Consider the following 15,072-nt stretch of genomic DNA (forward strand, 5'->3'; position numbering starts at 1 on the left):
TTGCAGGGATGAAAAAAATACGAGCTTGTTCAAAAAACAATACAGTTGAACCACTGGCATACGCAAAAATGTTGCACGTGAAATAATGGATTCTACAATTTTCCTTTCTTACGTTCGTGCTTCAATTTTTTTAACACTATTAACACAAATGTGCCGTCAATCGATAAAAGTTTATGCAAAACTTCAACTGATGATCTTAAAAAACGGCAAGATTATTAATAAAATTTTAATTAAAATTTTTAATTACAATTTTAACACAGTGTATTTAAAAAAGGGGTTCCTAAATGAAAAAGGGCAGGATAAAATTATTATTTTCGTCCAATGAATCTGGGTTTAACAGCTCGACTTACTAGATACTGTATACAATTTTGCAATTTTTTTTTTCTGAATCGACGGACTTGGAAAAATTTTTTTCAGCTAAGCCATTGCACGGACCAGATAGTTTGTTTATTCAGCTTCAATTTCCTTTTTTTAAATTTCGATACGACCATTTCTCATCGAAATATCGGACTTTTAATTATGAGAAAAATATTTGTTTCATCTTCATCATTAATTGATGTTTCAGGAGCAATAAACTTGCTCTTTTAATTTTTTATAAAATTTTTACGGTTCAGGAAAGGAAAACGGTTCGGCCAATCGATTAAAAATTTATAAACCTTAAAAACATGTATTGAGCTAAAAAAAAACTACAAATATTGGTACTTCTCGCAAAATCGTCGATTTTCCAAAACATCAGCAGAAGTCATTTTTTGCACTTTTTCAAATTAATGCGAAGTATAAAAAAAATTTTTCTCAAACATAGCAAAAGGCTCTTGAAGAAGATTGATTCAGGTTTCTAAAGTCGACCTTCCGTTCGCTGTATGAGTTCATGAGATATCGATGATCAAAAAAAAAGGTGACTTTTCACTCAATAGGCTACATCTCAATGAGAAATAATCGTACAAAAAACAAAAAAAAACGAATTGAAGCTGATGAATCAGGTGGCATTGATTAAGTCACGGCCAACTAGGACATCATGGGGTGCTCGTCTGAAGATGTATCGAATTTGACGAAACTTGGTGATGGTGATTGGTGAACTCGGATGACGTCAAAAAAACGCGTCGTTCTAGTTGGCCGTGTATTGCATTAAGAAAAACAGCAGGATCATAGTTCTTTTTACCATAATTTTTTTAAATCGGCTAAAAAATAAAGAATGTAAAGGCGTGTATCACATTTAAGCGCGACACCCTGTATACATATTAAAATTTAATGTCTCCGGGTCTGTCATGAAATCCATCTGGTAATCCTAGTGTAGCGTCGATCACAATGTCCTCGGGAGCCTGACGGCCTGCAAATGTCAAAACTTGGACCATTGTTTAAATACAGGGTATTTAAGAAATGCTCCGACTTATCTGATAGCATAGCTCATAATAAAACCAATGGTAGTTTTTCCTTCGCGTAAAAAGCGCTTCTACAGGGCGATCGTAGTTTATAAAACCAATGTTGCAATGGTCCATATCAAAAATTACAGGTATTACTTATTATGTCCGTCAGAGAGAGCCGCAATTCAATGGCGTGCCAAGAGGGTAAATCGAGCCGTTACCTCAGAATGCTTTTTACGTTCACGTCACGTTAGTATACTGTTGCCTTTGTTATCGTGCGGATGTTGCGTAATTAATTTCTATCCGTTGTAGACAATTTAAATTGTTGCTTTTTAATAAATAATGCGTACGTCTATGTGCCACGGCTCAGTTCTGGCAACCCTACTTATTACTTTTAAAAAATATCACAGTGTTGGGACTATTGGAATGAAAATAGATGATGTATAATTTTCTGCGTGGCAATTTTAAGTTAAAACTTAAAAAAAATAAAACAAGTTATTTCTCAACTTTATTAAAATAGACGTATTCTACATTACAATAAAAATTCAACTACAAAACATGTATAAGAAATCACTCTCTGAAACAAGAGCTTACATTATTATATTAGAATATTACTCATATGGAGATCACATTTTTTCTTCTTTTTTTTTAAATACAATTTTATTTACAAGGATGCGAAAAATAATAGTACTTAAAACTATGAGAAAGTCTTTGACTGCAACGAATGTATTGCATAATCACATGATTTCAAAAATTTCATATATTCATTAATTGGACAATGTTCCGATTTTACTGAAGTTGTCCGGGAGAATTTATAACCTCCCAAATCCACCTTAAACAACTTCCAACTATTTAACGATTAAATATTTTAATTTCTGATGTTTCGACGTAAATACAAAGTTATATAAAAAATATATAATTCACTGTGCATTATACACTTCTTAAATCGATTACGGAAAATTAACATTCCCTAAAAATCATTCTTAAATCGCTTATATAAAAAATTGATTTTATTTAACTGCTTGTGATTTTTTTTTTTTTTTTTCTAAATCGGTAAAGTTAACCAGACATTAACATTAAAGAAGTCTAAAAGATTTCTACTTCTAATAATATATTAACACCAAATTTATTAACATTAACTGAAATAATCACACTAGCGTTTACCCAACACCCTGTATACATGCATATACATGTCACCGAATAAAGATTGTACCGTTACACTACTTTTAACTTTAAAATATTTGCAAAAAATTAATTATACGCAAAATTCAAAAGGAAAGACAATGTTGTGTAGTTTCGAATTTTTTTATACACAGGATGTTCAGATTTGTAAGTCTTAAGGCACTTAGTGGCAGTATTAAAAATGAACGTATAGGTGTTAATAGCTAATTTTTTTATACGCAAACCTGATTTTTTTCGAGCTTTGCGGAGTATTCTTGAAACAAAATATCGGAAATAAATAACAGACACAGACTGTCCGGTTTTGGTGAAAAAAAAATGGAAGCGTACGATAAAAATTTTTATAAATAATATTATGTAAATGAGATGATACTATTTCTAGGTAAATATATATTATATTCTATAAATAAAATTCGATCACAAGTAATAATCTGCGGAATTTCATTACGTTAGTCTGAAGGTTTGTTCTAGTTTACTGGAAAAAGACGACAGTCGATAGTCGAATGATAAAATAGTGGCAGACTAGAAAAATGTACGAAAACGTAAGACATCTTTAGCACACTAATGGAAGTTCTTAAAATTGTTTATGAAAACTATAGTACCTGGAAAAAAAAATAAATATTACCATACATATTCGATAAATCTTTATCGTCTATCTAAAAAATTATTAAAAGAACACTTTAAAACAACTTAAAATTTCAACGAACCTAAAAAAGTTAATTTCTTATACTGATCCCGTTTCTGATATTCATTTGCAATAGATACACCACCAAACCAACCGAAGATTAAACTAAATTTTGGCCACAGGCACAAGGATTTCCTACAAGTTAATAAAGCGTCATCTCTAGTTCACCGAATCATTCATATGTACATCTAAAATTAAATAAAAAACCAACTAATCGAGTCTACTATCGACTTGCTCTGTCAGTAGGTCCTTCGGCGTCTGTAACTGTACAGGTATATTTTTCTTATTACATTTGACTATACCGTTCAGAATGTCGTCGAAACTTAAAGTCGCTTTACTGTCTTCCGGTATTATCAGGTCCGCATCCGAGGTAGAGATGGGACTTATGTCGATGTCCTCCCCACTCAAGGCGACAGCGTCGCAGGAAAGCTTCTCCACGTCGTACATGCAGACCAGACTGAAGTTCTCTTCGTTTTCCGGTTCGTCTTTGTTGTCGGTCAGGTCCTCCTCCTTCTTGCTGGGACTCTTTTTGTCGCCCTTTTTCTTCTTCACATAGGTTTTCTCCACTTTCAGCCCCATTTGTTCCAACCTAAAAATTATTTGACTTAAGGCAAAAACTTTGAAAAAAAAGGGCAAGCGAGGCAAATTTTAAGGGAACGATCTTCGCCAGCGAAAAAAGTTTTTCTAAATCTGGGTTAGGTAAAACCTGATTTCCAAGACCTTTGAAATTTTTTGAAAAAAAGTAAATTTTTTTGGATGCAAAGACCTACTTTGAAAACTAATCCTCCAATTAGATTAGCAGGTCACTCTTTGCCATTTTGCTTGTACTGAAGACCTAGTATTAAGTATCAAAGATTAAGATAAAGTAGAAGTAAAGTAGCTTCTACACCTATGATTGTTTTTTACACTTTGTACTTTGTACACTTAACACAGACAATTTGGAATAAAATTGAATTTGCTCTTTTAAAATTTTATTTTTTTAAATTTCAGAGTAAATTGCATAATACTTTCCTTTTGTTTTACGAACTTCAGATTTTCAAAATAACATTAACTAATATGTTAATGTAAAAAATCACTAAATCTAAATGAGATATATTTGACTTTATTTGATGATATTTTGGAAAAATTTTACAATTTTTTTTAATCTATTTCAATTAACTTGATATAATTAAAACAAATTAAACTAATAATGCAAAATTAATTATTAAAAACAATAATTTTCAAGTAAAAGTGTAGTTTCTTCGAGAAAAAAGCAGTTTTAACAACTAAGGGGGCCAATATTTTAATTTTTGTTTTTTTTTATTCGTTTTTATATTTAATTTGGTGGATTTGTCATTATTTTTAATTATTAACCTTGTTTTGAATCAGTTATTTCTTTTACCTATCAATAAAAATTCATACGAAACATTGTAGTTTACTTAAAATTGTACATTTTTTATTATTAGCCTTATACTTTGAAGCATAAATCAAAGTAAAATTATAGTTTCTGTATATAAAAAAAAAGGAAATGCAGTGTCCTTTGATCTATTTAGCTCAAGTACCCCCAAAATTTTGAGTAATTGACAAAAAATATAGAAAAATCGACGAAAATCAAGTTAGTGAGCCAAAAAAATTTGAAAAAATTTGTTCTGAATTTGATCACGTGGGATCCTTATGTATTTTGATGTGTTGAATGCAAATCTGAAGTGTTTTAAGCTACATCCCCCCTCCAGGCTTTACAAAAATCGCAAAACAGTAACGAAAACTCACCAAAAATAGCGAAAAACTGCCAAAAATCATGTTAGTGAGTGCAAACAAATTTGAAAATATTTATTTCTGACCTTGATCTTATGTATTCTGATATGCTGAGTTCGAGAGTGAAGTCTATTAGCTGCATACCCGCAGATTTTGCAAAAAAAAAAAACGCAAAAAATATCTGAAAATTACAAAAAAATCATTAATGAAAATTTATTCAAGATTTTTTGGGATTAACGATTTCCATTTTTCCAATCTAGAAAACCTCTTTCTAAATTTTCTCTTTTTTTTTGCAGTTTTTTTTGCAAAATTTGTTTGGGGTACACTAAGACTTCAGGCTCGAATTCAGCATATCAAAATACATAAGAAACACGCTTGATCAACTTTTCGAATTTTTTTTACGCTCACGTTTTTTAGCGATTTTTTGCTATTTTTGGTGGATTTTCGCTATTATTTTGTGATTTTTGCAAAATTTGGGGGGATTCAGCATATTGAAATACATAAGAAACCCATTTGATCAAGTTCAGAACAAATTTTCCGCAATTTTTCACTATTTTTTTCCAATTACTTCAAAATTTTGGGGGTGTTTGAACTAAACAAACTTCAGATTCAGATTTAGCATGTCAAAATACATAAAACCTATTGGGTCTAATCAAAGGTACAAACAACTTTTTTTATTTTGTGTACCAGTATAATTGAAATGAAAAATTTAAAAAATTTAATTTTTTTCTTAAAATTTGAGGTACAATATCTTAGAAATGTGTATTTTTGCTACCTCGTATTTTTTGCAAACAGGCTTGCATATTTCCTAAAGAATAATATTTCTACCCTTTATTCTAACCCCAAGGACTAGTCCAGACGACAGACACACGTGTGGCAGAAGTGACGGAACATTATTATTCAGCAAGTCCTATATTCCCTAAATACTCTTACAAGACACCTTGTACAATTAACTAACCTGATTATTGCGGATTTTTCAAAGTATTCCATGTTGACAACGTGAGTCTGCAACGAATGATTCTCATCCTTCACCAAATCCTTTACCTTGTGCCGGACGCTGGCCAGCGACGTACACGACTGCTCGTCCACGGAAGCGTCGCCCTTGCAGGACAACAACCGGGGATCCGGACTGTCCCTTATGACGTGGTAAAACACCGCCATGTACTCGGCGCAAGGCTGGAGCTGGGACCAGGTCAAACCGGAAGCGGAAAGTGCGGCTTTCTTGCCATACATAAAATACATGGCGGCGGCCGCTATGGTGCTGTAACTGAACTTGAGAAAACCGGGGTCTAAGCTGAGCATGTCTACAAGTTGGGAAGCCCTGATGAATTGATATCCCGAATACTGGGGGAAGAAAAACCCTCTGTTCATGTCGATATGTAGCTTCTGTTTCGTTACTTTCGGCGCTTGGAAGTGAATCTGCATGTACAAGTTCAGCCAGTCGCTGGGGGTCATGATGTTCAGGTCCCATCCTAAGCTGTTCAGGATCAACAGTTCGCAAGCTAGGATCTCTTCGGGGCTGCAGGCTCCATCGCAGACATATGAAAATTCCGTTAACCGTGGGGGGTATACTTCTTCCAGCTTGGAAGCGAGGAATAAGCACGTTACGCCTACTAGTTGGAGTTGGTTTTTGGGTACGTCCGGTCGAATCGAGAGGAATCTGTCAAAGTAATCCACGCTTAAATAGTAAGTGACCCGCCTCAAGTGGTACACTTCACACACCTCCATAACCCAGTCCAATAGGATGGCCCTCATTCTGGGCACGAAACTGGTGAAATCCTCAAACAGCCTGGGGTTTCTTAGATTCAGAGATGCCTCTTCTTTGTAGACCATGAACAGCCAGACCTCTTTGGAATCCGCCCAATCCATTAGAGGTAAAGGCGCCGTTCTGGTTTTCTGCGGCGAGACAAAGTCATTTCTGTGGATGTTCTTGCGTTTGCTGCTCCGAGTGGCCCCCGATCGTTTCCTCGAATGAGGCGTTTTGTGGTCTTTCTCCGTAAAGGATTTCGAGCTACCCGCTTCGTCACTGTCAATGGTATTGTCTATATCGGTGGTGGGTTCGCTGCTCTTTCCCTGGATATTCTTATCTCTGGCTAAAGTGCTCTCCCGCAACTCCCTGCCAAATTTAAATCCCCACACCGTCTGTTTGTGATGGATTCTGAGGAGGTCTTGAAACGGAAGCTTGCTGGTCTCTGCATATTCGCCTTCTGTATATTGGCCAACGCAGGACAACTTTTCAGGATCGTAGTCCTTGAAGTTTTCCATAGCATGAAGTGATCCATCTTCGTCAGACTTGTTGCCGCTCATTTTCAATTTGTAAACTTTAAATAGGACTAGTAAGAGTTTCAAGTAACTTTTCAGTCTTTTGTTTGTTATTCCCGACACGTGGGAAATATATGCTGAAAAATAAACTTTATAAATATTTCCATATGTGTATTAGGATTAACAATGTTTTTTTTATTAAACCTACAATTTAGAAACTACCAAATATTAAAAAAAAAAACTGTTGTTTTGGATGTATGAAAAAAGTATTTTCACACAATTTTCTCAAAGGCAATGAATGAAGTATTTAAGAACATTAATAAACGTTTGGTTTCGTTACTTTAAAAGTCATTCACATGCTTTTTATATTTTTATTAATTAATATTTACAGAAATCTATTCCGTTCAACACATCACTTCGGGTTCCATTTTAGATAAAGGTTTTTAATGAAAATGTAACAACAGAACGAAAGTAATTAAAAACTTATAAGTGTAAGCAAAGCATTTCCATCTTAAAATAAATGATACACCCGGCATTTTTGCAATCATCACAAATAAAGTGACCCCCTGCATACACACTACTCCTATCAAACCACATTTTTTAATAATTTATATCTACATCAAATATTCAAGCAATGACTTTTAAATCTTTAAATATTAATAACCTGATGTTGAATATTCAGATTCGCCTTCAATTTATTCACTCACCATTTATTTTTTGTTAAAAATTAAAGGTCCAACTCCACCCTTTAAAATTTTTGGTTAACTAAAACTTTAACCGCGTTTATTTTATATTTAAACTGTATTCCCTTTAACTTGATTAATAATTATAGTATGTCTAAGGTTCACTTTACAGGAAAACTATTAAACCACCAATATTTTCTACGTGTAACTTGCACATAACCAAGCAAAAGAACCCTAGTACCCTGCATATCCCGCCATGCAGAATCTGAGTATTTCATTTATCCCGCCACAGAAAAATATTTGCCGCGCAGAACATTGACCCACCTCGGTAAATCTCTGTACCTAAGTTCACGTTATTTATAGAAGAAAACATTTTTAATAAAATATTAGAGGTATTTTAGCACAAACAGTTAAATAAATGCGAATAAATTGTATCGAACATTGTAATAAAGATATTCTAATAGCTTTTTTCGAAAGAATTCATTAGCAGTGTAATCTGGGCCGTATTCTCCCTATGGTAAATAAAGAAAAGGACGCCTCCTAACTGTGCCAAATGTTTTTCAGCGAAACAAAAGTTTTTTCTTCTAATCGTTTTATATTTTACATCAACATTATATTAATTCAAGAAAGGTAGTACTTACATCATTTCCATACATGATTCCTGATAAATTGCCTTGTTATTTTCATTATTTTTGATTGCATAATACCATATGTCGTACAGCTGAGAACTCAAAACAAACGTGAAGTTAGGCATTCTGCAGCTTCTGCGTAAATATGGTAATAGATTTTCTGCGAGCGGGAAATTTAAAGTCAAATTAAATTTACTGAAATTCATTAAAAAAGTACACTTATAAGTTTTTCATAAGAATACAAAATTAATTAAATATGTTAGTTATGCAATACAGTAATCCAGAATAAAACATTTTGAACTGAAATTTGAAAAATTCACAAAAAGATCTAACTAGGCGTGTATATCTGGTTGCATAAATGTAAACCTTTGAAACTTGCTTCAAAACTTGACCTAAAATTATGATACAGGCACCTAACGACCTAATTAACTGTCAATTTTTATTTACATATCTATAACATTTTATAAAAGAGTAAACAGCTGTGATATTTACGGTAGGCGGAAAATATCTAATGAATTCATGCATGAACAAATTATTAAATTAAGGAATAGTAACTCAAAATTTCTTCAATAAGAAATGTTTATACATTATAACGTTCCAATATTGCAAGTTTTATAATATATGTCAGGGTCATTATTAAGTACTTGTACAAACTTTAAAGGGGGGATCTTTGACTAATTTTAAGATAAAAAGTTCATATTATGAACATGGGTCCGTAAAGGCTTGGTTCTTGAGATACAGAGGTAGTCCAAAAAAATTTTTTGTTTGGAAAAAAACAAAAAATAGAAATACATATTATGTAAGTGAAAATATACATATACAATACAATATATTACATTTTTTAAATTTTATATAGGCATGTATAATCATATAAATGATTAAATTCTTATCAAAATTGGCAAGGAGTATTTTTTTGAGGGTTGTAGAATAAGTTCATGTTACCTACATACCTAAATATTAGATTCTATATTAAAAAAAAGTCAGGAAACTTATTGATGACAAAAACAATCGTAAAAAATAAAATATTAATGGGTCAATGAATATAATATGTATGTAAACTCAGAATTAGTTCAGAAATTTCAAATCCATTGAACTTTTGTATGTACTAAAATTATATGTTAGAAAAAAGAATCAGGCACTTGAATTATGTGCAAATCTTCTGTAAATCGTTACTATTTTATTTACCTAATCGTTTTTAAATCTATTGTCTTGTACATATTTAAAAGAAATTGGATTTATCTACGTTCAGTAGGTATATTTTCGTCATATCATTTTTGGCTGAGTTTCAAACAGAAAACAGAATAGATAAATAATAGATAGGTATGGAACACGTCGGGAAAGATAGAGGACGTTCGAGAAACTCGCAGCACAGGGTCGTACTGGGAAACAAAGTTAATTTCTAAATTATTGTTGATTAATATATCAGAATCTACTTATTGTGACATTTTTTAAATACTTTTGATTGTTTTACCGTACTGCGAACTAAAAAAATGATAATAAAAATTTGTAAATAAATTCTTATAGGTATCCGTTGGAAATTGTTATAACAACTAATTTTTGCCCACTTGAAATCTACATCACTATAAAATATTATTCGCAGTGTGTGTTTATGTTTTGAAAACTTTACCAATGTCGTTGGGGTGATTTAATAATAATAACGTAATATTTGCACTTTATTTTCTCATAAAACTAAATGACATTCGGGATTTCGTACTTCGTCCTCTATAATTACTAATCAGAGACAACAGAAAGAATTGTCTCTGTTACTAATCCCCTACTGACTTAACTTTGTAACTTCTTTCTTCTTCTTCTTCTTCTGTTTCCGGCATAATTAGCGCGAAATTTGAATTAGAATTTAATTACTACACCATATTAAGTCACATGACATTTAAATTTACTTTCAGTTGTCTACCTTATTATTATTTTCGATTGTTAAATTTGAATAAAATTACCGGTTACAGATTTTTCTATATTCATTTTATACCATATCCTAGTTGGGAGTAATTAAAATTAAAAATTATTGTGTAATACGAAAGGAAAAAAGCAAATTAATCAACATTTCCGGCGTTTATGATTCTTACATTATTTACATTATTTTAGGAAGAACATAAATGCTATAAAAAACATTAACATTAAATTTACAATTAGCACTGATATTTTTTCACCAAATTTGGTACTAATCCAATTGAGGGGATGTAGAATTAAATTTTTATCAAATTTAACAACGAAAAAATATGTATATTAAGTTGATAACTTGATAACCCACAGTAAATTAAAATGTGACGTAATAGCTTTTTAAAAAAAGATCCGAAATAAAACAAACAATACAAACACCCATTTACAAGTGTTTCCATTTGAATGGGTCATGCGGTATGTATACGTTGGATACTCTTCTTATAATAAAATAAATACAATAACAATAAATCACTAAACATTAAATTCCTGTGAAAAATACTTTCATCCGTTATACAACAATATAAAAAATTTGCCACGCTGAATTAAAAATTATTAACAGTTTATTAATCTCCACCTTCACAAACAAAACCTGACTCCCACCCTGTGCACCTTTCCTATCGAACTTTCAGTCCATTTCTCGTTGGTTCTGAAAGCTTCGCTCGGCGCGCCGGACTATTCGAGAACTTTCGAGCGTTATCGGGATAGAAAACCGATTCATATATAAGGTGCGGATCGGAGCGCGAACGCCAGTGAATTTGAATAAAGCAAACGAGTAGCAAGCAATTAAAGCGAGCGAACTTCAAAAGCGTTCTTAAAAAGAATTATCCTACGAGTGAAATCAAGTTATTGTGAACAAAATAAAGTGAAAATGGTTGCAGTTGGTATCGACTTGGGAACAACCTACTCCTGTGTAGGCGTGTGGCAGCATGGAAAAGTGGAAATCATCGCCAACGATCAAGGCAACAGGACGACGCCGAGTTATGTTGCATTTACGGACACCGAGCGTCTCTTGGGAGACGCCGCCAAGAACCAGGTCGCCATGAACCCCAGTAACACCGTCTTCGACGCTAAGAGATTGATCGGCCGCAAGTATGACGACTCGAAGATCCAGCAGGACCTCAAACATTGGCCTTTTAAAGTTGTGGACGACTGCGGGAAGCCCAAGATACAAGTAATGTACAAGGGTGAAAAGAAGACCTTCGCCCCTGAAGAGGTCAGTTCCATGGTGTTGACGAAGATGAAAGAAACCGCCGAGGCTTATTTGGGGTCTCCTGTGAAAGATGCAGTCGTTACGGTCCCTGCGTACTTCAATGATTCCCAGAGACAAGCTACAAAAGATGCAGGTGTGATAGCAGGTCTAAACGTTCTTAGAATAATCAATGAACCAACAGCGGCAGCTCTGGCTTACGGTTTGGACAAAAACTTGAAGGGCGAGAGGAATGTGCTTATCTTCGACTTGGGTGGTGGTACATTCGATGTGTCTATACTTACGATAGACGAAGGGTCTTTGTTTGAAGTAAGATCGACAGCAGGCGACACACATCTCGGGGGAGAGGACTTTGACAATCGGTTAGTTAATCACCTTGCTGATGAATTCAAGCGTAAATACAAGAAAGACCTCCGAAGCAACCCCAGGGCTCTAAGACGACTGAGAACTGCCGCTGAGAGGGCTAAGAGAACGCTCTCCTCGAGCACCGAAGCCAGCATCGAGATAGATGCTTTATACGAGGGTATCGATTTCTACACCAAAGTTAGCAGAGCGAGGTTCGAAGAATTGTGCTCTGATCTATTCAGAGGAACTCTACAACCCGTAGAAAAAGCTCTGATGGACGCCAAGATGGACAAAGGCCAAATACACGACGTGGTGCTTGTGGGCGGCTCCACTAGAATCCCGAAGATCCAACAACTCCTCCAGCATTACTTTAACGGAAAACCGTTGAACTTGTCCATCAACCCGGACGAAGCTGTAGCCTATGGTGCCGCAGTCCAAGCCGCCGTACTTACCGGAGAAACTGATTCTAAAATCCAAGACGTCTTACTGGTTGACGTAACTCCCTTGTCTTTGGGTATTGAAACCGCAGGTGGCGTCATGACGAAGATCATTGAACGTAACGCGAGGATTCCCTGCAAGCAAACTCAAGTCTTCACGACGTACGCCGACAACCAACCGGCGGTTACCGTGCAGGTATTCGAGGGTGAGAGGGCTATGACGAAAGATAATAACTTGCTTGGAACGTTCGATCTCACCGGAATACCCTTGGCTCCTAGAGGGGTTCCCAAGATAGAAGTGACCTTCGATCTAGACGCTAACGGAATTCTCAACGTATCTGCTAAAGACACCGGCTCCGGAAAGAGTACTAACATCACCATCAAGAACAATAAAGGCAGATTATCACAGCAGGATATAGACAGAATGGTGTTCGAGGCGGAGAGGTACAAGGAGGAAGACGAACGACAAAGGGAAAGAATCTCGGCCCGTAATCAGCTGGAGGGCTATATCTTCCAAGTGAAGCAAGCTATTTCTGACTGTGCCGACAAGCTTAGTGCGGAAGACAAAGCTAAAATCGAGAGTGAATGTGACGACTGCCTGAGATGGCTGGACGGCAACTCGTTGGCCGAGAAGGAAGAGTACGAAGAGAAGCGGAAGCACTTGACGAGTGTCTGCAGTCCTATTATGGCCAAGTTGTACCAGAACGGGCCTCAGAACGGTCAATTTGGAAGTGGTACCGCTAGTGGAATGCCTGGTGGAAGTTGCGGCCAGCAAGCGGGAGGATTTACAGGTGGTCATAGTGGGCCAACGATAGAAGAAGTAGACTAAACTGTTTAAAAGACTGTTTGTTTGGATGTGATATGAAAGAGAAGCAGTATTTTTTAATAGAGATGTATTTTAATAGGAAATGATTCCATTTATGTGTATTGCAATTGGTACAATGGAAAAGTCGAATAGATAGATATAATTTTTTTTTATTGTAATTTGTTGTAATATTTTTGTTAATCGATAAATAAAATTTATTGTAATATTTTTGTTAATAAATAAATATAATTTAAATTGAAAAATGTCATTTTATTTCTTCAAATTACTAAAAATCGTAAATGATAAAAGAATTTCATTAGAATGTTGGAAGAGATCTTTAATTTTAGAGAAAAACGGGTTAAAATTAGCAAACTTTTTTAGCAAAAATATTTAATAGAGTAACTGGCAACAACAAAATAATGTTAACTTCTTTTGCAATCTATATACAGAAATAACCATAGAAATTTGTATTAACAATAAACAGTGTTAAATACTATTTAGAAGATATTAGTTAACATTAGAAGAATACTTAGATTTAGATACACTGTGCTTGAAAGAAAGAGGTGATATAAGGCTTATTTATATTCTATTTTTGCCAATGCCTCGTTGCTTGTGAACGTTTAAAGTTGTCAATTTTGATAATTTATGGCAAAGTTTTTAAAGGTCAAGATGAAGAACTTTCCTCCAGAAAAAGTTTGAAATGAAGCTCTTGAAATAAAAAATTAAAATAGGCGTTATGACCTTGAAATGTTTCCACATATAATTATATGAAATGGCTCCAAATACATTATAAAGCGAGCCTATTAGAGCTCATTTACTATTTTTTTTTTTTTTTTTGAAAAGGTCAACTTTTTTTTCCAAATGGCAATATAGTTTTTTGTTATTTATTATTGTGCAGAATTATCCTATGAATCCAATGATGTATATGAACTTTACTTTTGTAAAGCATTCATTACAGAAAAGACGACAAAATATTAGTCGATACCGCATTTGGCGCCCGGGTACTAATTCATGACAAATGTATTTTAACTAATAATCTATGCCATGGAAAACAAAAAATAATACAGCAAAGCAAATAAAACTCGAAAGAGAATTTTGTAATTAACAGAAAAGAAACGGTACAGTGAATATCAATTAAAAGAAAAATAATTTAATTAAATACATTAACCATTATACAAAGTTCAACACGAAATAACATTAATAAAACACATTAAATGAAAAACAACAAACACAAAACAACTAAAGAAACAAATTGTAAATTGAATTTGTGCTTTTTCAATACTGCATGTACAGTTCTCTTTGATGCTCTATTATTATTAGAAATTTCCCAAATGGAAGTTCTTGGGTTTTCTTCAACGTTAAGAAAAACACCGAACTCGATGTTTTCATTAAATTGGTGTTCTCGCCTTCGTTTCTTAAAAGCACCATAGTTTCTCAAATTTTCTTCGTCTTACAAATCTACGTGGTTGTGGAACTTCTCTGTGAAGAAATAGTTCTCTGTAAAGGTGGACTCCTACACCACGATTTTTATTACACCGAAAGTATACCTGAATCATGTCATTAATTATTTCTCATATTTTGCACTATCGAGCTTATTTCAATAAATAACCTACCGTAAATGATACAGAAAGAGTATAATGCATAAAAAACTGGGACACGAACGCTAAAATGACATTTACTTGCTTTGTTGTATTATTTTTTGTTTTCCAGGCATACATGATTAGACAAAATATGTTTGTTGACAATTAAGCGACCGGACGCTGATAATGCGGTATTGACTAATATTATC

General features: G+C 33.9%; 2 protein-coding genes across 2 annotated transcripts; one reads left to right on the plus strand and one right to left on the minus strand.

Moving 5' to 3' along the window:
* Nucleotides 1–3,435: 3,435 nt before the first annotated feature.
* Nucleotides 3,436–8,630, minus strand: LOC108903428 (G1/S-specific cyclin-E2). Its single transcript, XM_018705601.2, has 3 exons — nt 8,546–8,630; nt 5,918–7,358; nt 3,436–3,814 (listed from the first exon to the last, which is right to left on the minus strand). Exons 2-3 carry the CDS (start codon nt 7,264–7,266, stop codon nt 3,436–3,438), a joined length of 1,728 nt encoding a protein of 575 aa, XP_018561117.1. The 5' UTR covers nt 7,267–7,358; nt 8,546–8,630.
* Nucleotides 8,631–11,254: 2,624 nt separating this feature from the next.
* Nucleotides 11,255–13,492, plus strand: LOC108903466 (heat shock protein 70 A1). The gene has a single exon (XM_018705664.1). It carries the CDS (start codon nt 11,358–11,360, stop codon nt 13,305–13,307), a length of 1,950 nt encoding a protein of 649 aa, XP_018561180.1. The 5' UTR covers nt 11,255–11,357; the 3' UTR covers nt 13,308–13,492.
* The last annotated feature ends 1,580 nt before the right edge of the window (nt 13,493–15,072 follow it).

This window comes from Anoplophora glabripennis, unplaced genomic scaffold (genome assembly GCF_000390285.2).
Source record: "Anoplophora glabripennis isolate ALB-LARVAE unplaced genomic scaffold, Agla_2.0 scaffold82, whole genome shotgun sequence".
Taxonomy (NCBI): domain Eukaryota; kingdom Metazoa; phylum Arthropoda; class Insecta; order Coleoptera; family Cerambycidae; genus Anoplophora; species Anoplophora glabripennis.